The sequence below is a fragment of the Acomys russatus genome, chromosome 1 (genome assembly GCF_903995435.1).
Source record: "Acomys russatus chromosome 1, mAcoRus1.1, whole genome shotgun sequence".
NCBI lineage: Eukaryota > Metazoa > Chordata > Mammalia > Rodentia > Muridae > Acomys > Acomys russatus.
The window spans coordinates 108816230-108840193 of NC_067137.1; the positions used below are offsets into that span (position 1 = coordinate 108816230).

The window sequence follows — 23964 nt, forward strand, 5'->3', positions numbered from 1 at the left end:
AGGGCAGAGTTTCCACACATCATTTGGCTTACAGAAGAGGGTGTGAAAAGGAAGGGTTGCCGCCATGCTCGTTTGTACAGTTGAAAACCCACTTGAAAGGGCTTCTTTTCTTTGACCACATAAGTCAACTATGCTATTGTGATGCTTCCTGGAGTTTGGTTTATTAGTCCGTGCCTAAGAGTCTCTACTTAGGACAAATAAAATTCCAGAAGCCTCTTTGGGCAGAAAGATAGCCTTTTCAAAGTCCAACTTGCCTTTGGTCATATTTCCTCCATTATAAAAAAGCAAGCAATGGATCTAGCTATGTAACTGCCTAAAGAGAGCTGTGGACAAAGATGGATCAACCACTTGGGTACCCATTAGGGCAGTAGAGGCATGGGTCAGAGTCAAAGCAGGGACAGACAGTAGGGCATGTTCTTGGGGCCATGTGGGGTGCCGCCAGATCAGGAAAGAGTGATTTCAGTAGTAGGTCATCAATAAAACAAGAGACTTCTTTTGCTCTGTCTCATTTAATTGCCACTTCTTATGTCCTTCCCAGAAGGGACTGTACTAGATACTAATTTAATCTATTAACATTTGTTGAGCCAAGACTATACTGAATTCAAAGCGTAAAAGATGGTACTGGGACTATGATAAATTGAGGTTTTAATGGAAAGAGGCCACTAAAGGTGATCAGGGGTGTGACATGTTGAAACTAATATACCATCTATGGTTCACTGGGCTAAACAAAGAATCATGGGTGTGATATTTAAAATGTTGGGGCTTCAGGGCCGGGCAGTGGTGGTGGTGCACGCCTTTAATTCCCCAGCAATCAAGAGGCAGAGGCAATCGGATTGCTGTGAGTTCGAGGCCATCCTGGTCTACAAAATGAGCCCAGGACAGCCAGGGTGACACAGAGAAACCCTGTCTCGAAAAACCAAACCAGACCAAACGAAACCAACCAACCAACAACAACAACAAACCAAGATGTTGGGGTTTTGGGATCACTGATGTAGGCACACGTGGATGCATCTTTCCTTTTTAAAAATCTCTAGAATGGTATCACCCTACAGAAGTTTCTTCAGTGATGGAACTACTCTGTACTGTCCAATACAATAACCACCATATATGTGGAATTATGTATTGCTAGCAAAATTGAGGAACCGCATTATTTATTTATTTATTTATTTATTTATTTATTTATTTATTTTTTTTTCAAGACAGTGTTTTTCTGTATAGCCTTGGCCGTCCTAGACTTGCTTTGTAGACTGAGCTGGCCTCGAAGTCACGGACATCTGCCTGCCTCTGCCTCCCCGAGTGCTGGGATTACAGGCATGTGCCACCTTGCCTGGCTGAAGAACTGTATTTTTTAATTTAACTTACTTGATTTAAATGGCTATACACGGTTAGAGGCTACTGTAACGAATAGCTCAGATATGGAAGAAAGGACAAAGGCTATTCCCTGTGAATGAAAACCCAACCACACTATTACTTAACTGGACCCTTTTAGGGGTGTGTGTGTGTGTGTGTGTGTGTGTGTGTGTGTGTGTGTGTGGTGAAGGCATGTCAGGGTGCATATTGCCTCAAAATAGGGTCTCATACTGAAGCAGAAGCTTGCTGTTAAGTCTGGCTGGCTGGCTGGCTGGCTGGCTGATTTGCTTGTGAGACCCCAAGGTCTATCAGTCTCTGCTTTCCAATGCTGGGATCAGAGGCACAGGAAGTCATGCCTGGCTTTTTACATGGCTTCTGGGGATTCTATCTCAGGCACAGCAAGCCCTCTCACCCACTTTGCCATCTCCCTAGCTCCTACTAATTGGGCCTTAGCTCTTCTGGAATTGGTGAGGCCATTTCTTTGATATATTCTGCATCAGCATCAATTTGTCTAATTTAGCATTACAGTTCAGTTTTATGCCCATCAAGGCCTCGGTGACCTCCCAACTGGTACCAATCGCTAGCTCTGCTCTTTAGGTAAATGGAGTCATCAAAAAAAAAAAACCTGTCTTGTCAGTTGTCTGTGGTCAAACAACCCTCCCCTGACTAAACAATTGCTGAAAACCTGTTGTCATAAATCTTGGCTTTGGTGAGACCCCACCCATAGCCCATTAGGTAGAAATGGTAAGTTGCTGACTGTGATTTGACTTACTGATAAAAGCTAATTTTGCATTTGGCTTTTGAATAAGGAAAATGGTTGTTTAATTATTTCCAAAACAATATGGTTTCAAGAGTTGGTCTTGGTAGAATACCCATATAGTCTCAGCGCTCCAGAGGCAGAGGCAGGATAGTAAGTTCAACAGCAGCCTGGGTTTCATGGAGAATTCTAGGCCAGCCTGAGCTACATAGCAAGATTCTCAAGAAAGCCTAAAGGGGGTGGGGGGGGGGGAGAAAGCTACATTACACAATATCTCAGATGCTTCTTTTTTTTTTTTTTAAGATTTATTTATTTATTATTATGTATACAGTGCTCTGCCTGTATGTACACCTGCACACCAGAAGAGGGCATCAGATCACATTATTGATGGCTGTTAGCCACCATATGGTTGCTGGGAATTGAACTCAAGGATCTCTGGAAGAGGTGCTCTTAACCTCTGAGCCATCTCTCCAGCCCCAGACGCCTCTTTTTAAAGGAGCTTTGAGTTCAGTATAAACAACAGAAGCATAAAACTACGATCTGATCCCACTGGGCATTTTACTCTCTCAATTCATGCACTTAGTTCCTATCTCTCAATAACTACTGGCTGTTTATGGCTTAAGAGTTCAGTAATCCCAGCACTTGATAGGCAGAGGCAGGCGGATCACTGTGAGTTCAAGGCCAGCCTGATCTACAAAGCGAATCTAGGACAGCCAAGGCTAACACAGAGAGACCCTGTCTCGAAAAACCAAACCAGGGGGAGAGAGAGACAGAGAGAGAGAGAGAGAGAGAGAGATCAGTTGGAGCCAGGTGTGGTGACACAAATTTGAAATCCTGGCACTCTGGGAGGCAGAGGCAGATGGATCTCTGTGGATTTGAGGCCACCCTGGTCAACAAATCAAGTGCAGGACAGCCAAGGCAACACACAGAGAAACCCTGTCTCAAAACAAAATAACAACAACAATAACAACAAAAATTCAATTGGTCAAAGCATAGAGACAATGAGGTCCAAGTCAGGCCAATTATTTCTCTGTGCTCTGGCTCTCTATTCTTGACTCCATCTCGTTGTGTTGTGTATCCGTGACCACGGGCAGAAGGGTGATGTCACAGCTAACTTCAGCCGTCCACTTGATACAAACCTAGAATCACCTGGGAAGACAGAGCATCAATAGAAGAATTGCCCAAATCAGGTTGTGCCGTGGCCACGCCTGTGAGGTATTTTCTTAATTGCTAACTGATGTACGGTTTCAGCCTATTGTGGGTGGGGCCATCCCTAGGCAGGTAGGCCTGGGCCATATAGGAAACGTAGCTAACTGGCCTGAGGAAGCACACCAGTAACTAGCAATCCTTCGTTGGTTTCTGTCCTGAGCTCCTTCCCGCCTTGGAGCTTCACTGATGGACTAAAGTAAACCCTTTCCTTCCCAAGTTGATTTTGATCACGGTGCTTATCGCAGCAACAGAAAACAAACCAGAACAGAAATTGGTACCTAAGAGAGGGATTTTGCTGTGATGAGCCTGACCATATTGGCTTTGGGGAAGGTGTGGAGGCATTTGGAACTTTGAGCTGGCAAAGCCGTTGTATGCTCAGAGTTTAATGGGCTCCTTCCATAAGAACTTGGAAGATAAGAATACGGAGACAGATGCAGATGACGGGGGAGTGGCCTGTACAGTCCCCGAGGGAAGCTTGGGAGTCACTCAGAGATGCTACGGGGGTTGTTCGTATAATATATTTGAATTAAGAATCTGTGGATGGGCTAGAGAGATGGCTCAGCAGCTAAGAGAACTTGTCACTCTTGAAGAGGACTTGGTTCAACTCCCAGCACCCACATGATGGCTTACAACCATCTGTAACCTGTCACAGGGGACCCAACAGGCAAGCACCTGGTGCACATAATGCATATAAAGTGAAAATTTTAAAATCTAAATAATAAAATAATAATGTGGAAGTGAAACTTTGCTTTACTTGGACAATGGGTGCTGTTCATCTGGGACAGAAAAATCATCTGTGATTAAGAAGACACCAGCATTGCTGAGGCAAAAACCTTCTGGAAGTATTTCCTTAGTGTCAGCACAGAGAAGCTGTGGTCCAGCGGGGGCCAAGGCCGCGTCTCAAGCTGGCAGCCGAACTTGGCAATGTTTAAGAGCCTCTCACGTGGTCCTGGTTTTGGCAGCGTGAGAGCTGGATTGAAGGGGCCATAGACAGAAGCTGAGGGTTGGCACAGGGCAGTCCAGATTCCTGGCCCGGGGCTGCATTCTTTCTCCTTCTATTTAGCATAATTTGATTTAAATAATTTCACATAGAACTCTTTCCTTTAAATACCACAGAGTAGTCATAGGCTTTTGGGTTCTTAGTATGTTATAGTATTTTTATGTGGCTTTTGAAAATTGCTGACCTCATAAATTAGCACGTTAATTCACTGGGTAGTGAACATTCAGTGGACCTAAGTTGTCAGCCAGAGACGCTGACCTATGAAATAGGCCAATCTTTACCATTGCATCTTTAAATTTTCAGATACTGAGTTCACTGATACGCAATCTAATATTAGAACCCTGAGCAAAGACTCACGCTCTAGTTTATGCCCAATCACCGGCTCACAGGAAGATCCTGGGCAAGTCACTTGACCTTCTTATATTTCAGTGTGTGAAACTAGCCATAAAACTGTGTAAAGCATGACCTCATTACAAACCCACTACGCTTGAAAGCTAAGATGTGCTTTGATATGTTAAAAGAATCCCCAAAGAGCTATCTTTTGTAAAATATGAACAGATAGAAAAGTGTTCGATGATGATTAAAATAATTGCATGATGGATGGTGCTTAGCAAGTAAAGTCATGAACAAGTTTTAAAGCATTTTATTTAGTGAAATAGTTGAATGATACAGGAAAATATTTGACTGGTTTTGCAAAGCCATAGATTGGAACCATGTAACCAAAATAATTATAAGGGATTGAAGAATACCAGAAACAAAAGGATCCCCAACAATTAAACATATTTTCATTTATAGGCCATCATTTCTCCCATCTCATTGCACACCAAACGTTAAAATGTATTTAGCTAACTTCCTTAGGAAAAGTCTGGCAGAAAAAAAAAAATCCAAATTCCTTTAGTAATCAAACAGTGACAATAACGAGCTTAGCTATGTAGACCTGTAATTCATTAGATTATTGAATATGATTTAAACTGGCTTGTATTAGTCTCTTCTTTGTGAACATAAGGATGTTACAAGCATGCTTGTCAATGGTTTTTAAGGCGGCACCCTTCCCTGGCTTGCTGCTACGGCTTCTTCTTAAACAGCAGGTTCACCCTTTCTGTAGCATTCCATAAAGGACGCAATTAAGCGCAGTGCCACAGTTGCTGACATCCTGTCTGAGGTGATCCTAAGAAGTCCTCTGGCATTTGCAATGCGCAGGCACAGATTCCATTCTGTTAAAACACCCTTCTGCAAACTCTGCCAAAGCCTGGGGGAAAAATATATAACAAGTGTTTCCTAGCAGATCTTGCTAGTCATACATTTTGCCACAATTTCTGAAGGAGTAAACAACCTGCAACTTGTCCTGGCCTTGCAAACAAAAGATCAAATTCTGTGTTCAGTCTTGGCAAGAAAAGAAACTGCAGCATTTGGTTAAGATTTTTCTTTTAAGTCCCAGGCTCCAAATTAAGGCCCGAAGCAGTCCCCGCCCCCCCCCCCCACCCTAGTTTACAGAAGAATGGAGAATAGTAAATTTAAAGATTAAAACATTATTTAAGGATTATAATTAAGATCGTAATTAAGATAGTCTAGTTCCCTACTAGAATCAATTGGCTGTGCAAGTTCTAGCTTGTAATCAGAGGGATTCGGCGTACCTTTCCCCTTCTTTGTGTATGTAAATTTACCAATTTTTTTCCTAATTGTAGGAAGAACTCAAAGCATGGGTTTTAAGGTCTACATAAGCTGCTCACTACATTGATTTTAGAAGCCACAGGAAGAAAGGAACAAACCCAGCAGGGAACAGATCTTCAAGCATCTTTAAATTTTTAGTGGCTATGTAAAAACATGAGATCTAGAATGATGGGGCATGTAAACGTGACACAGGCTTTAGCACCTGAGCTTCTGTGCCTTGGGCAGTTCTCCAAAATGAGGAAAGTAACATATCCGACCAATTCCTTCCCCAAGGCAAACCACCTTGGCCTCAACACAGTCCCCTCTCCTCTGCAGCTCAAATTGCAAGGTTGATTCTCCCCGCTCCCGTGGCTGTCCTCAGCCCCTAGACCTCTAGCAGCTCCTCCCGGAATCAAGCGGTCTGTGGTGACCCAGGATGGTGGTGGCTCTGCGACCCTGCAGCCACTAGGGGTGATGGGAGGGGGAAACACAGGTGGAATGGGGCTGGGTGACCCGCACACGGCTAGAAGCCCCCAGATCTCGCTACGCAGGCATTACAGATCTAGATGACCCCCTTGCTACAGCAGACCAGAACCCACGCTCAAGTCCCGGACTTCCCAGTGACACCCCCCGCCCCAGCCCGCGTTATGGGCTCACCACGCCGGGCGCGCCTGGGGGGGCGGGGCCTTGCGGTGAGGTCCGGCTACCGCAGCGCCGCCCTGCGCGAGGCGGTACTGCCGCGGCGGAGGGATACGCACAACGTATATATATCGCGGCACACGGGCTCGCGCTACGGCAGTGGTGCTGGGAGTCTCGTGTCCGTGGTGCCGTTACTCGCAGTCGGGCGGCGGCTGAGGCTCAGCGCATAACGCAGGTAGCGCGTTAGCAACAGCAGCGGAGGCACCTCGGCGGTCACAGCCCCTGCGCTGGTGCAGCCACCCTTGCCTGCTCCGCTCTTCCTTCGCTCAAACCATGGTAGGTTGGGACCGGCAGTCGCAGACGTAGCAGCTGCCCCAGCTCTCTTAACAGATTTGTAGTTAGTAGTGGGTCTCCCCCTTGGGTCTCCCCCTTTTCCTGGCTGAGGTTACCCCCACCCTTTTTGCCGGGTGTTACGCAGCAGCTGCGGTTAAGAAGGATGCGTTTCGGGTTTGCATCTCCGCTTTGGCTGCCAGAGATCCTCCTCTGAGTTTTGGATGCCTCTGAACCTGGCCTCTACTGTGGGCTGAGCGCGGGCTGGAGCCACTACCACAGCTGCACCGGAGCCTTCCGCATCCACCCCCTCCCCCAGCCCCGCACCCACTGTATCTAGCGCCGCCGCACCCGGGCTGCCTGCAGCGCTGCGCTTCGGCCGGGGCCCACTGGGCGGGGGAGCCGGGTGGGGCAGGCCACGACGTCCCCGTAGCTAGTCCCGGGACGCGAAGAATGAATGGGTCGGAGCGAGCCGGTGGCGTACCGGGCTTGGGTCGCAGGCACCGGGGTTTCCTCAGCCACCTACAGACCCCCTGGCCAACCCAATCGGGCGCCCTCCCTCCGCTGCGGCTCCCTCCGCTGCGGTCCCCTCCTTCCTCCCGGGGGGCGCGGCGCGGGCGTGAGCTGGGAAGGAAGGAGCCGGGGAAGGGTGGGGTTGGGGGCAGGAAGGCGAAGGCTGGGGGGGGGCGGAGAGGGCGGAAGCGGCCGCCCTGCGCTCGGGCGGGGCCCCGCAGGGTAGCCGCGCGCGTGGCTGGGCCGTGCAACCTCGGCTCTGGTGCAGAGCGGGACGGGCGCGATCGCCCGGGTCCGCGGGGAGGCCCCCTTCCCGCGGGAGGTGCTCGGCTCGCGCTAATTGGGGCGGCTGGGCGGGGGAGGAGAGAGTTGGCGCGCTCCTCTGTTTCCATTAGAGACGCAAAGTTTCTGCTGGGGAGGGAGGAGGCGGCGGTAGGCTCAATGCCTAGGGGAGCCGGGGCGATGGGAGGGGCTGGACTACCGTCCAGAGGCCACTTTGCGTCTACACAACGACCCCTCGCCCTGCGTGCCCCTGGTCTCGCGCCAGTCCTTGGGCGGCAGGTGGAGATGCCCATCTCCACGTTTCCGCTTTCTCTGGATTGCCAGAAATGACTGTTCGGGTTGGCCGAGTGCATGTGCTATGGCCCCGTTCTTGCTCTCCAGGCAGAGCTAACATCACCAGCAGCACCTTCTGCCCCGACAGGGCGCCTAGATCCTGGATCGTTCTTGGCAGGTCTGGACCGCCTTTGACCCAAGGCCCGAATGACTTGGGTATGGGGGGGGGGGCCGGGGCGGGGGCGGGGGGTAGTTACTGTCCTGAAGGTAGATGCACTTGACAGGCCTCTTAGAGAATTTTTCGAGGAGGTGGAACTCTCCTCCCTGGTGAGCTGACAGTTTCTCCTACGAGGTGTGGCATTACTTCCTGTCATAGAAGACTGACACGGCTCGGCATTACATAAATGATCGTGTCTCCATTTGCCTTAAAAGTAGCTTCCAGTACTGGGTAGAAGGGAAGACCCACTTAAAATTTTAAAAGTACAAGTTCTTCCTCTCCTAAATCAATATATCAGCCGAGTTTCCACGGAAAGGAAATGAACTCTGGTGCCATCGGGTTTCTCTTGGGGTTTATTTTGTAACTGGTTTCATTAAAATAAAAACTATATATTCTCCTTGAGATCTTGAGGCACAGGAGGAGGCACGGGTTAGGGGAGCAGAGACTAAACAGTGCAAGCGAACATTACCTTTGTGGCCATTCAGTATCTAGAGCATGGCAAGTTCCGTATATAGGCGATAGGCAGCTTTTCTGTAAATCTTGAGGTGGGCAGGGTTAATGCTAGCGAATGATCATCCTTATTCCTATCCCTGAGGAAAGGGATGCCATTGCCTCATAACAGTGTTTTCTGTGTGCTTCATTTTTGCAGTTCTGTAACAGTCCTAGGATCCAATTTTTCCTAGCTTCAGAATCATAGGATAATTTGACCAAAAGGCATTAGCTATTGTAAAGGGTAGGCTTTTAGCAAATAACTGTCTAATTTAAATGATCAGAAAGCATTTATTACATAGAAATGAAACTGGGGTGGGTAACCCATTACTGTATATTTTCCTCACTTAATTGTTTCTCATAAAATGGGAATAAAAGCCTTTTAATCCAACCCAATACCATTATGTAACGCCAGTGTGGAGATTTTGGAGGGCCCAAAGCTATGCGCAAGGTGCACTAAAAGCCTGCCCCTGGACAGGATCCTGGCCCTGGCTGCCTTGTCAGTGGCATTGGGTTGGGTCTCTTGGATGGAACCTGAGACTGCAGTGTTAATGGCGCAGTAGGTGGCGCTCTGCCTGCTGCTACTGCAGCAGCTGGTGCTATGGGTACTTTAACCACAAGAGGCGCCATTTCCCACATTACGACTGGCGGCTTTCATTGCAGCACTTAGTGCAAGCCGCAGGCCAAAGAAATGAAGCCAGCAGATGCTGTCACTTCTTTGTCACCCTTTATTGTTAAGCTGGCCTGAACAGTTTCCTTTAATTGTTGTAGCAGCTTTCACTAAATGGCAGTGCTAATGATTTCAAAACATTGTCTTTTAAATACTAGTTTGAAAAAATACAATTTTAAAGTATAATTAGGAAAGTTAGGTTATCAACCATTCTTGCCTAGATTAAATTATGACCTTTTCTTTTTCCATGTAGGCTGATCAGCTGACTGAAGAACAGATTGCTGGTAAGTTGAAGACTGGGGAGTCACAGGAAACTGGAGCTAGAGTCTGCCTTGGTTTGGTTTTGTTTTTTTGGTTTTTCGAGACAGGATTTCTCTGTGTAACCTTGGCTGTCCGGACTCAGTTTGTAGATCAGGCTAGCCTTGAACTCACAGCGATCCATCTGCCTCTGCCTCCTGAGTCCTGGGGTTAAAGGCGTGCACCATCATGCCTGGCTCTGCCTTGGTTTTGTGTCTTCTCTGTTGTCCCTCCCCTCTACTGTCTGTGTGGTTTTCTAAGAATTTTTAAGCAGAAACAGTGAGGTGTCATGTATTGTAGAAATGACATGGAATGGACTCTGCCCGCCTACCTGCCTGTCGCATTCAGGTGTGCATCGCTGTGCATAGAGCAGGGTCCACTGAATCTGCTACTCTGAAATGGGCTTTAGTTTTTAAGTCACAGACCTTTTAACAGACTACCAGGAAAGCTTCTGCTTGATATCCTAAAGTACATGAAAACGGGTAAAAGTAAAAGTGTCTATTTTAGCGTTTCAAGGTGGTTGCTCACTGGGTGAGCCCTTGTTCGTTGCTCTTTGCAGAGGGCTCTGGTTAGGTCCCTAGGACCCATGTGGTAATTTACAATGGTCTGTAATGCTAGTTCTGGGGCATCTAGTGCTGCCCTCTGCAGACACCAGGCATGAGTGTGGTGTACGGGTATGAATTTGGGGGATTTAAGCAGACCTCATACACCTTAGATAAAGAAATACTGTTTTTAGGAGTTCTGGAAAATCTTCTGAATGTCACAGGGAGAGAACTTGCTGACTACCTGGGAACGTTTCTAGGAACCATGTTGCTATGAAACAAGAGTTCGTTGTGGCTGTGAAAGTGTAGCATGAAAGGGCTTTCTTTGGACCAGGGACTGCACTCTAACTGGTAAATCAGCAGTCTCAGATTGCACTTAACAACCAATGTAAGTGTGCTCAAGCCAGCTTTCTTAAAACGTAGGCTGTTGTGGCTTTAATGAGCTGGTCACTAGGACAGTGTCTGCTTCCTGGGTACTGTGTGTTGGCCAGACCAACAGGTCTATTGTGGTCATTATCACAGGAGATAAAGGCCAGGTAGTTTCTGATAACTAGGACAGCCTGTTTTGGCAAGCTCCGGGGAAGTGCGTATCATCACAGTGTTGGGTAAAAGCATTGATTCTAAAGAGTAAACTTCTCTTTTCAGAATTCAAGGAAGCTTTCTCCCTATTCGATAAAGATGGTGATGGCACCATCACAACAAAGGAACTTGGGACTGTCATGAGGTCACTGGGTCAGAACCCAACAGAAGCTGAATTGCAGGATATGATCAACGAAGTGGATGCTGATGGTAAGGGCTTCAGCACTGCGAGTGAGCGCCAGGGTTGGGCAGTTCACGTTCAGACTCGTTACGGAATGTTCTGAAGGTCCCTAGAGCACAGCAAACGTGCAGCGTTTTCTCTGGCTGCCTCACAGCCTCCTGGCATCAAAATAGGAAACTGTGGGCCTGTTGTTCAGTTTGCTCCGCTGCTGTCTAGAGTGCTTCCTGGACTGGGTGGCTGTTGTTCTTTTCTGCTTACTGGGACGGACACCTGCAGTCTGTTATCAGCTAGCCCCGAGGCTGCACCAAGTCCTTCAAGGGAAGTGAAAACAAGTAGCCAGGGACCCTGCTTTTTAAAGAAGCTCCTGTTTCTAAGAGAAGGACAAACCTGAACGCTTTGGAGTGCCCCTCTACATCAGCCTGGGACTTAGTGGTGTCTAAAGCTGTGTCAGGCTCAGGCCTGGAAAGAGCCAGCAGCCCCGTGACATCCTCTAGATAACAGCTGTAGGTAGAAGAGCTCATTGCTCCCTTTTGTCAGTGAACTGGTTTGGAGGCACCCTCTCCCCTAGTTGAAAAGTCACACACATATATCCAGGAATGTGTGTCCTAAGACTATAGACTTTTTAAAAGGAGCTTAGAAGATACAGTATGGATCTAAGCTGTACTTTCTGCACAGATGGTCTGAGAGGAGCCATTTAGAAAAATGTGGCACCATAAAGTATGGCTTGGGTTTACTGTGCCTATTGAAATACCTCTAAAGATTATTCTCATCCTCAATACTGCTATAGAAAAAAATCATCCATGATTCTGTCTAGTTGATGAACCCTATAGGAACAGGGGTTGGGCCTTTGCTGTTGTATGTAAATCCTGGGAAGCCAGGCCTGGTAGGGAAAAGATATTTGACTCTCAGATTGTATGGAACACAGTGGAGAAGTTGTATAAAGCCTTGATTTGCTACCTAAGGAGATCTTCACATGCTTATAGGGAACACTTGGTTGTTTATTTTGTCTTAGGTAAACATCCTCAGAGACTTTAGGGATCTTTGATGTGCTTGCTTACATTGTTATGCTGTGTGAGGACTGAGCCCAAGGCACTAAGCCATCCATACACCAGTAGTTGTTTTAAATGTTCCAGTGAAAACGAATTGGAAATAGCTATTGATTTTTTCCCCCTAATTTTATTTTCATATAATTCAAGCTGGTGATAATGGGATTTGTCTTTGGGAATATTTATCTGTTAGCTTTAGAGGAGTCATTTGGAATGTTGGATGTTGAATGGATTCAGTCCTCTGATAGTTTCTGAACATTTATGGTTCTAAACTAAAAATGGCTTCTGAGTATTTCCCTTCATGGAAAATGAAGATGCTGAATCAGATTTAGGAGTAAGAGTGCATACTTAGCACATGAGAGGCCCTGAGTTCAATTCCCAGTACTAAAACAAAACCAGACATGGCATATGTATGCCTCGCCAGCCTACATAGTAGGGTTAGGGGTGCACTGGAGAAGACTGCGGAGACTGGCCAGTTTCCTTGCTGTCATCTTTCCCCTAAAGCATTTTGTACATGAGGAAGACGTTCATGTCAGGCCTGAGCATTCTCCCTGGACAGGGCATTGCTTGCTGCCTTTGTTTTTGTATGTCTACTCTGTTTTTATGGTTGTGAATCGAGGTGTGCAGCTTCCTTTGCACCTGTAAGCGCTTTGCTGGGCACTGCCTACTAGCTTGACTGACCTTGTTCTGTGAGGTATTTGAGTATTTTGGCTACAGAAGGTCAGTCTAAGAAAAACAATCGTTTATCAGTCTAGTTACCACTTGAATCCTGTCAGATGCCTGGGTATTATGTACAGTGCGTCTAAGATTGATTCTTACTGCAATGGGGTGTCAGTGTGATGCTTACCTTACATGAGCTTTTTCTTCTGAAAGGGAATGGCACCATTGACTTCCCAGAGTTCTTGACCATGATGGCTAGAAAAATGAAAGACACAGATAGCGAAGAAGAAATCCGTGAGGCATTCCGAGTCTTTGACAAGGTAATTTTGCACACTTGCTTTGGAGAGGTGCATAACATGGCCCTCTGTGCGTTCGCTGCTGAAAGTTGTACCTGTCGGTTGGTGAGAGTTTGCCTGAGTGTCTCAGCCTCCCGTCTGACTCCTGGGAGGGACAGTATTGGCTTGGCTGAGGCGAGGCCCAGTAGAGGAAATGCTGGATTGATTGTCACGTGTCTGTTATGCCTAGTGTCTGCATTCTGTGTTTGACTGGTGGGAACTGGGAATGGGAGGAATGCTGCTGAGAGTAGAGCTGGCAATGACCCTGGGAAGGAGTGTGTGTTCAGTCAGAGAGCTGCTTAGAACCTCTGTCCACCATCGCCATGTAACAATCACTGCCTGCTCACAGGATGGAAACGGCTACATCAGTGCGGCAGAACTGCGCCACGTCATGACAAACTTAGGAGAAAAACTAACAGATGAAGAAGTAGATGAAATGATCAGAGAAGCAGACATTGATGGAGACGGACAAGTCAACTATGAAGGTAAAGGCTAAATTTCTTGAGCCTTGTTTTCAGTAGCTTTCAGGTCTGTACACATCAGGTTAGCACCTTCTGTGGAAGGTCACCAGTTGTATTGTACACAGTAGATGTGTTCATTACAGCTTCTTTTGAAGATAATCAAATGTTATGATTATTTGTCTTTTCAGAATTCGTACAGATGATGACTGCAAAATGAAGACCTACTTTCAACTACTTTTCCCCCTCTAGAAGAATCAAATTGAAATCTTTTACTTACCTCTTACAAAAAAAAAAAAAAGAAAAAAGAAAAAAGTTCATTTATTCATTCTGTTTCTATCTAGCAAAAACTGAATGTCAAAAGTACCTTCTGTCCACACACAAAAATCTGCATGTATTGGTTGGTGGTCCTGCCCCCTAAAGATCAAGCCCCCCACATCAGTTTTACAGTATAAATACCTGTACTACCTTGTAAGGAAGCTCTTAGTGGACTCCTTAACGTTCCATTTGCTAATGATTAATACACTGTTTGGGCTGGCCAGTTTCTCATGCATGCAGCTTGACGATTGAGCACAGTCAGGCATTTGTATTAAAACTGAAAAATGGAAAAAAACAAATTTAAAATTCTGTCAGATGGGTTCTAGTCCAATCTGTTCTGATAAATTGTCAGTAGCCAGTTTACTGCAAACAAACATTTATAATTGGTTTACCTCAGGATGATGTGCAGAAAATGGGTGAAGGCTAAACTTTGAGACACAGCCCTAGAAGTAGGAGAGTCCTCTTGTACTTGCTCCAATCCCATGGTGACAGTGACACCCTGGTGGCATGCCCAAGTACGTGGTTTGGTGCTGAGTGCATTGTATTAGAGTGAAGTGAACATGAAGGCCGTCACCAGATCACACAAATTTTTAATAAGAAATGTTTACCAAGGGAGCGTCTCTGGACTCTGGTTTAAAGCTTTGTGAGCCTTGGAGCCAGCAGGGCAGGCTGTGGCTGTGGGCTTGAGCACAGCCATCAACATTGCTGTTCAGGAAATTATAATTTACGTCCATTCCAAGTTGTAAATGCTAGTCTTTTTTTTTTTTTTTTTTTTTCCAATAAAAAGACCATTAACTTAAAAGTGGTGTTAAATGCTTTGTAAAGCTGAGATCTGAAGGGGGACAAGGACAAGGCAGTCGGAGGGGAGGTCAGTGTGCATATAAACATCATCCAGTGTGAACTGGATTTCCCGCCCAGGTTCCTTAGCGTCAGTTCCTGAAAGCGGGTAGATACTGAGTTCCTCATTATCTATGACCATGTAAGTCAAGCTCCACTTCCTGTGTGTGCCTGCGTGTGCTCACACACAAATCGTGTCAGTTGATCTGTCAGGAAGAGTAGAGCCCTTAGTGAGGGAAAGTGTCTTTCCCAAGCATGCATTTAGGACTTCTCATCTGTGCTGCTGATGACCTGTTGTAACTACGCGAGGCCATCTGTGCAGGAGACATGATCTAGTGTGTCTGTAATTCAATCCTCACTGTATGGTGGAAACAGTCGGGTCAAAGACATTACCAGTTGCCTTTGATTCGGCTTTAAATTTAAGATTATACTTAACTTTAGCCTCTCTACCTTTGTGTTATTTTCCTGCTTTTCTTCCCATAAGTAGAACCAATGTTTAAGACTGACTTGAAAGCAACCAAACAAAACCATATCCCAGAGTGAATTTCATTTCTAATTATAACCCTGTAGCCAAAACTCAGATGTGCTGGTACTGGTCTATTTAAGAAGCCCCTCTCCCCCCCCCCCCCCCCCCCCCCCTTTAGAAGTGTGCTGCCTTTAGTACAGAGCTCACTTTTGAAACAAGGGCCTCATACATTTTTCAGGGTGTTAACTGGTTGTATCTGATTAGCTACGAGCTTTGGCTTCTGAGTGTGGGGGTGGGGTGGTGGCAGGCCTCTACCAAGGCAAAGAGGCACCCTTGGGAGCCAGATGGGTGCACTGGGACTGACGTGTCGACCCTTGGCCTCTCCTTCTCCTGCTCCCATCCTCCTGGCATTTTGTAGCTTCTCAGATTTTTTTTTTTTTTTTTCTGCCAGGGGGTTTTGGTCAGAGTGGTGGAGAGGGAGCACTGCCCACATGCTTCTGTTCGTCCTTGGACTGGGTGGCTGGCAGGCAGGTTGATGTGCTGTAACTGACTTACGACTTGTGATTAGGCCTTCCTAAGAATTGGGTTTCCTTCTGGTAAGAGAGTACTGAGGGTTCCAGGTGAAGAAGTGAACGGCGGCAGATGTGTCCTGTAAGGGCATTAAATTGCCCAGTGGTTGACCCAGTCTCAGGTTTGAGGTCTGTGACCTCTTGGTAGTTTCAAAGGAGGTTGGAGGTGACCTAGCTTTTTAAAACTTACCTCCTATCTTTTACTTTTTACCAAGTCTTTGTAGAAGCTGGGTAGACTCTAGCAGCCCCATAGCCTGTCCTAAAAGGCTACCTTTGAAACAGGATTCTTGTGTGGCCAGGAATCCTACATGGGAACCAGAGGCCCTAGCCCCCAGGGAAAGTGAAGCTGAGGATTAGAGCTGTAGGAGGCAGAGTCCCGTTGTTTTCCACCCACACCCCCTCAGCTGTGTGGCATCCTGGGGCATGACCAGCCCAGAGCTTGGTGTTGGCAGCCTGAGTTTGTGAGGGGGATAGAGTGGGGGTGTCAAGGCAGTACCCCTAAAGTCAACGCTTTTCCTGTAAACTGTCCCTCACTTATAACTATAAATATATACATATATTTATATATATATAAATATATATAAAGTGACTAGTTAACTGGCATCCTGCTTTGCCTGAGACTTGCCCTAAGAAACTGCTGAGTCCTTGGCATACCTCTTCATAGTGTGTTCTCCGTCTGTTGGGGGGAGCTGCTGAGCAAGGCAAATATCTGGATAGTTCAGATGGGCTCTGATGGGCTGTTGCCAGGGAAGGCTTTTTCTGATTTTTTGACAAATTTTTGCACACTTTAATTGGTGTCTTTGAGCAACTTAAACACATTGAAGATGAGCTATTGTACATATTTTTATATTCTCTTTATAAGTGCATGTCCAACTTGTAACCATATTGTAATGAATGGCTGTCCTATAGGCCTAGCGTTATCGTCACACAAGAGGGATAGCATCTATCATTCGCCCCTCAGCATCCTGGGAACTTCTTCTTGAATGGAGAATGTAAAGTTGGTCACGTGGACTCTTGGTTCAATTATCTTAACCATTTGAATGACTTATTGTAATGTCCTACATATACTTCTCTTTGGCAGCAACCAGATTTATACTGATGTGTCTCAACTGACCCCCTCAGCTAGCAGTCACCTACTTTTTTTTTTTAAATACCCTTTGAAGTCGTCCTAAGGAGACAAACGCTTTGCTATCTATCCCTTTGAATAAGGAGGCAGGGATGTCTGCTCTTCCCTAGACCTACCACAATGTCCAGTAAACACCTATAGCAAGGATGGTAGTGGTCCCTTTACTACCGAAGTCGCCCTTCACTGTGGCTGTTTGAAAAGGAGGTGTACTTGAATGTTCTGTAAATCTTGAGATAAACGGTTTTGGAGATTTAACCACCTCTTTGATGGGGGACCAACTCTATGGAAATTGTAAATAAGTTTTATTTATAAACCTGGCACTGTATTCAATAAACATTTCTGCAGCCTTTCATCTCTTAACTGCGAACTGTGTAGGTTTTTAGCTCTCATAGCTTCCGGTCCCTTTTGCTTTATATAAGACAGACCTTCCCTCTCTCAAGTAGAATCCCCCTGGACCACGTAGCCAGTGAGCCTGTGACACTAGAGACAGCAGATGGCCCAAAGCAGTCTACTCCAGCTCTTAAGTAGTTTGGGGTTACCCAAACTCTTGGAAAATTAATATCACTTGGACCTTAAGAAATCTGTTTTTAGGCTGGGTGTTGTGAAGCAGAGGCAGATGGATCTCTTGAGTTTAAGGCCAGTCTGGCTTACTAGGGTTCTAAGCTAGCCAAGGCTATATTGTGAGACCGTGTCTCTGAAACAAACTGAAGACATTTTAAGATCAAAGTTGTTAGGTGTCAGGGTGGAGATGTAGCTGAAGTTAGTAACGTACTTGTTCAGCAAACACAAAGTCCTGCGACACAGAAACTGGAAGTCACCACAGAGGTTTGCCAGTGGCTCCAGTAGGAAAACAACAGCAAAAACCAAGCACATACACATTTCCAATCTGAATGGAACTGCCTTGGGCCCCCCCACCCAAGGCATGCCTTAGGAGGGGAGGAAGCAAAGCTTTTTTTCTTTTTCTTTTTTTGGTTTTCCAAGACATGGTTTCTGGTTTCTCTGTGTAGCCTTGCTGTCCTGGACTTTGAAGACAAGGCTGCCTGACTGCCTCCCGGGGTGCTGGGATTACAGGTGTGCCCTACCATGCACAGCTGAAAACAAAGCTTTTTATTGGTCCCTGCTTTTTGAGAGCCCCTCAACTCTCTTACTGTGAGAGTGGGAAGAGCCAGCTCACTGCAGAGCCACACCCCAAAACTGATGAATGGTCCTGAGACTGCCTTGGCTAGTTTCCCATCGTGTTGAGTGTATGAGCTTGTGGGGGTGGCAGTTTCCCTTACAAAAATTGCTCATTCTATGTGTCAGCAACCACTGGGGTGAGTGTTAATTGACACATTCAGATAATATTTCACATACCACATCTTAACATTTTATTTTCAGTTTTACAAGGACCAAAGAGAAAACTGGATCTCCTTTGATAATCCTTAAAATTTTTATAACCGTGCTCCCATATGCATATGCATGATGTGTGTGTCTGTAGTTGCACTTGCTACAGTGTACACTAGAGGTCAGAGGACAACGTGTGGAGTTGGTTTTCTCTTTCTATATATGGGTTCCAGGGATGGGACCAGATTGCTAAACTTCCTCAGCAAGCACCTTGACCAGTTTAGCCTTTTCATAGCCCCTCCCCCAACACCCATGAGTTCTAGAATGTGGTCTGTCTTGACTTTGTAGAAACATGTAGAGTTTGCTTTTAAACAAATTTCCCTTTATATGTTTTAGTATATTCACTAAACTGTATTTCTCTGTAGTTACTTATTTTGTAACTACAGTTGAAATACAGGTTTTCTTCCCCCAGACAGATTAATTTCAGCATCAAGATTTAAGATGTAAGATTGTTAAAAGGAAAGGGGGCAAGTATGTGGTGGCATTGTGGGGCACATGCTTAACATACGTGAGGAGGCCCTGAAAAGAATCAGGATCATATCATGGCACGGTGGCACATTAGTATAATCCCAGTACACAAGAGTTAAGAGACAGGATGTTCAGGAGTCGCAGGCCAGCCTGGGCTACAGTGGGACCCTGTCTGAAAAACACAAAAACAGTAACAGTGAGAGTGTGGAACTGGCTGTTAAGAATACACTCTACTCTTGAAGGCCCGAATGGTTCCTAACACCCATATTACAACAGCTACAGGAGAGCTGATTGATGGCTCTGGCTTGGGTGGGTACTCAGATTCAGATGCACATACCCACCAAAAGGAAAAGTATCAGCTCCAGACGCCCCCAAGACCAAGTTCTTAGCACAAAGATTTATTTGGCCCAGAGGGACAGGGAATAGGGGTTAAGAGACAAGGACAGGCTGGGTGCTCAGGGAGGTAGAGGCAGATGGATCACTGTGAGTTCGAGGCTAGCCTGGTCCACAAAGCAAGCCCAAGACAGCCAAGGCTACACAGAGAGACCCTGAAGAGAGGGAGGCAGAGAGAGATTGAGAAGGACAGGAGATAAAGGAAGATGGGGGAAGGGAAGGGAACAGAGGAAAGGAGGCAGGGAAATTTGTCCCAGAGGGGAACAGGACAAAGGGCTGCCTCTGATAGAGAGGAGACAGGTGGCACATAGGAAAATGGCAGTTTATGAAGGTACACAGGGAAACCCCATGTTAGGATGAGGTGTTTAATTTTAACTGGACATGCTAATTAGGGTAGCCAAAGGGGACTGGACTTCAGTACTTCCATTGCTGGACCTTGGTAGTCAGTCTCCGGAGGACAAATAAGAGAGTAGGCCTTGGGGGCTAGCTTCAGGAGTGCAATCTAAAGGTCTTTAGCAAGGCAGAGGGAATTGGGAGAAAGAGCAAGGCCTACCAGTGGGCTAGTGTCGATTAACCCACACACACAGATGCACATTGACTAAAAATAAAATGTGGTGGTGCACGCCTTTAATCCCATTGCTCAAGAGGCAGAGGCAAGTGGACATCTGTGAGTTCAAGGCCAACCTGGTCTACAGAGTTGAATTCCAGGACAGGCAAAACAGGACAGAGAAACCCTGTCTCGATCAAACAAACAAAAACCCAAAAGATCTTAAAATAAACCAAGAACTTGATAAAAAGGATTCTTGGAAAGATGGCTTATTTCAAGCATGAGGGCCTGAGTTTGGATCCCTGGTACCCATGTGTAAAGCCAGGTGCAGCAACGCAGTGACCCTGGAGACACAGACAGGATTCCTAGGGTCTGCTGGCCAACCAGCTTAGTCAAATCAATGTGCCTCCTACACACACACACACACACACACACACACACACACACACACACAGGAGCCTGATGAAATGGCTCTGGGTAAAGGTTCTTGCCATGTGGAGCCAAGCAACCTGAGTTTGGTCTCTGAAAAGCATGGTAGAGAAATCTGACCTCTGAAAGTTGTCCTCTGACCTTCACATGTGTGCCATGACACATCTGTTCACACAAATGATAATATCATAGTTAAAAAGTACTTGCTACCTCATATTGTCAAGTCAAATTTCGTGCTAACATGAATGTGGGTATCTGATGGTTCTCAATCTTTTTGGATTGTTTCCAGTGACAAGGAACTTTCATTAGGTTGTCCTTCCTTCCTTTCTAAAAGTATTCTATTTATTGTATACATTTTATAACACAGCACACTTAGATAATCACAGCTCTTGGGGGCGGGGTAGAAAGAAGAGGATCAAGAGCCTAGGGCTATCCTTGGCTTCATATCCTGTTTGAGGCCAAGCCTGGGCTACAATAGACCTTATCGTCAAACGATATGCCATTAAATCACCAACCACCTTATAAACTGTAGGTTATCACATTGTATTTCCTTCCAGAATCTTTTTTGGCCATATGGATTCAGAGATACAGTTTACATACTGGGGGCTGTCTTGGTTTCTTTTGTTTTTGCTGTAATAAAATGCCACGACAAAGGCAACTTAAGGGAAAGGGCTTATTTCAGTTGACAATTCAAGGGTACAGTCACAACCAGCAACAGAGAGCTGTGAATGCACGCTGGTGCTCAGCTTCATTTCTCCATTAACACAGTCCAAACTCCCAGCCCAAGGGAATGGTGTCGCCCACAGTGGGTGTGTCCTTCCAAATAATTAACATAAGACAGTCCCCCAACAGGAATGCCAATTTCTCCCATGTGCTCCTAGAGCCTGTCAGGTTGACAGTTAACACCATGACCATCATAGAGTCTTCATGCAGTTTAAATATAATTAAGTATAATAGTCTTAGTACATACCATTACATATGTTATAATTTTCTATTTATGTCTTGTCTTGAGATATGATTCATATAGCCTACATGGTTATTACTATAGTCACCACAGTATCTTACCACTACCTGGCTTTAGGGTATTTTCTTTTTTTCTTTTTTCCAGTGCTCTCCTATGGAGAAAAACTCTTATTCCCTAACATCTGGACATTTTCATAACCCGTCTGAAAAAGGCTGTACGACTGGCAGACACTCTCTCGCCCCAGCACCCAGCGAATTCTAACCTACTTTCTGTCTCCTTGGCTCTGTCTATACAGGATATGTAAATGAGGTTCCATATTCATCATGAGCTAGACTCCTTTTCATTTTGCAGAGTGCAGGTTTCTCCACCTGCTTAAGTTATTTATTTTTAGGAGCTGGCTGTGTTGGTTTGGTAGAGTGTGGCATCCTAATAAAGGCCATTTGGCACATGACATTTCCACCGGGCCTCACTTGGTACTGGTTAGGAACTGGCTTGCCCTTCATGTCCACTCATTGGTCCTATGGGAATCACTCTGGACATCTAATCCTGTTCCTATAGGGACAGATCTTGCTTTCTCACTCACACACCTAAAAAAAACTTTACAGGGATGTGTGTGTGTGTGTGTGTGTGTGTGTGTGTGTGTGTGTGTGTGTGTTGGCACGGATGTGAAGGTGTGGGGACAACTTGCAGTGGGTCCTCTCCTTCCACAGTGTGGAGGATCTGAGGGTCAAACAAAGGTTATCAGGTATGCCAGTACATGCTTACCCACTGAGCCTCCCACACCACTTTTTGTTTTTTGTTTTGCTTTTTTTCACCATGAGAGGAACTGAGGTGGAGTGACATTTATCCTATGTTCTGCACGCAGACAAACAGGTCTCTATTTGTGGCCTGCCTTCTCCAGGGATATATAACTTTTGGCAATTTGCCACTTATGTGTTCTCATATGTCCTTCTGAGAAGTGGGAACACATTTTCCTCAGAGAAGACTCACTGAGTAAATGAGACAGATGATAGAATTTCCTAGCACAACAGCTAGCCCATCTGGCCTTTAGTCCCAGCCCTGGTCTACAAAGTGAGTCCGGGACAGCCAGGACTACACAGAGAAACCTTGCCTTGAAAAACCAGAAAAAAAAAAAAAAAAAAAAAAAAAAGTCTGGGTGGTGGTGGCATACACCTTTAATCCCAGCCCTTGTGAGGTAGAGACAGGCAGTTCTCTTTTAGTTCAGGGCCAGCCTGATTTACATAGTGATTTACAGGACAGCCAAGGTGACACAAAGAAACCCTGTCTTGAAAAACCAGAAAAGAAAAGAAAGAAAAAAAAATACTCCCGTCCACACAGTGTGATTGTATGACCATAGAAGAAACGAGACAGTTTGACAGGGGCTTTGGTTTGATGTAGCTCATGTTGGTTCCTAGGATACAACAGTAAAAGTGTCCAGAGTTTAGTATTTGGAAACCTACTTTGCCAAGCTTATGGAGAGGGTTGCTGAGCTTCCACCATCAGGACAGGCCTGGGAACTTCCGGTGCGTCTTCTCAGTGGGTCCATAGGTAGCATCTGCAGCATTCAGGTGCGTGAGGGTTTGGTAATATCTGAGGATGACAGAGGCATCTAACGGAAGAGGTTGGTTCTCCGTTCTCTGTGAACACTCACTCAGATATTCCACCCCTGGGCAGAGACCAGCCTCTTCTGCTTCTCCTTGGGCACTCCTGCAGTTCTATCAGACATTGACTAATTCTTGAGAGATGCTCATAGCTCCAAGCCTGAAGCACTTCTCTAGGGTGGCTTGGATGAATCCCAGACTTCTCCAGCACCATGGGAAGTGAAGCCATATGCTCGTGTCTTGCTGCCTGTCTTCTCTGCCAAAGTCTTGAATCTTCAGCTTAAAAAAAAAAAAATCACCCTTCAATAGTCGATCTTCGTATTACAAGTCAAGGTCAAACGCCGTGTGGAAGGGCCCAGAAGCAGGCGATGAGCCAAGAGCCGGCTGACTCACAGTGAGCTCTTCTGCTTTGGTGGGAGGAAACCTGGCCTGGCCACAGCTGTTCAAACAAGGTAAATACTTTAACTCAGCTTTCCAAACACTTCCAGGTCTTTGCAGTCAGCTTACCACCCGAAGCTGTGTGAGAACTCATCCTGGACTTCTGCATCTGTTTCTTTTCTAGTGGAAGATCCAGCGGATTAAAGGGAAAAGAATGAGTGTTGTAGCTTGAGTGAGAATGGCCCCATAGGCTCATATGTTTGATGAAACTATTTCAGAAGGATCAGGGGTGTGGCCTTGTTGGAGGAGATGCATCACTAGAGACTGAGCAGCCCATGCTATTCCCAGTTAGTCCTCTCTCTGCCTCGTGCTTGGATCAGAGATTAAGATCCCAGCTACTGCTCCACAGTCATGCCTGTCTGCTGCCATGTTACCCTTTTTCTTTCTTTTTTCTTCTTCTTCTCCTTCTTTTTAAAAAAATTTTTTTATTAATTTATTCTTGTTACATCTCAATGTTTATCCCATCCCTTGTATCCTCCCATTCTTCCCTCCCTCCCATTTTCCCATTCTTCCCCTCCCCTATGACTGTTCCTGAGGGGGATTACCTCCCCCTGTATATGCTCATAGGGTATCAAGTCTCTTCTTGGTAACCTGCTGTCCTTCCTCTGAGTGCCACCAGGCCTCCCCCTCCAGGGGACATGGTCAAATGTGAGGCACCAGAGTATGTGAGAAAGTCATATCCCACTTTCCACTCAAGTGTGGAGACTGTTCTGACCATTGGCTAGATCTGGCTAGGGGTTTAAAGTTTACCGCCTGTATTGTCCTTGGCTGGTGCCATAGTTTGAGCGAGACCCCTGGTCTTCTTCTTCTTCTCCTTCTTCAGCTTTTTTGTTTTGTTTTGGGAGGGGTTGCTTTCTTTTTTCTTTTTCTTTTTCTCTTCTTTCTTTCTTTCTTTCTTTCTTTTTTTTTTTTTTTTTGAGACAGGGTTTCTCTGTGTAGCCTTGGCTA

General features: G+C 45.9%; 1 protein-coding gene across 1 annotated transcript; it reads left to right on the plus strand.

Annotated features, from left to right (window-relative positions):
• Nucleotides 1-6746: 6746 nt before the first annotated feature.
• Calm1 (calmodulin 1) lies at nucleotides 6747-14566 on the plus strand. Its single transcript, XM_051150471.1, has 6 exons — nucleotides 6747-6941; nucleotides 9633-9663; nucleotides 10864-11007; nucleotides 12898-13004; nucleotides 13369-13504; nucleotides 13669-14566. The coding sequence occupies exons 1-6, from the start codon at nucleotides 6939-6941 to the stop codon at nucleotides 13695-13697; spliced, it is 450 nt and encodes a 149-aa protein (XP_051006428.1). The 5' UTR covers nucleotides 6747-6938; the 3' UTR covers nucleotides 13698-14566.
• Nucleotides 14567-23964: the final 9398 nt, after the last annotated feature.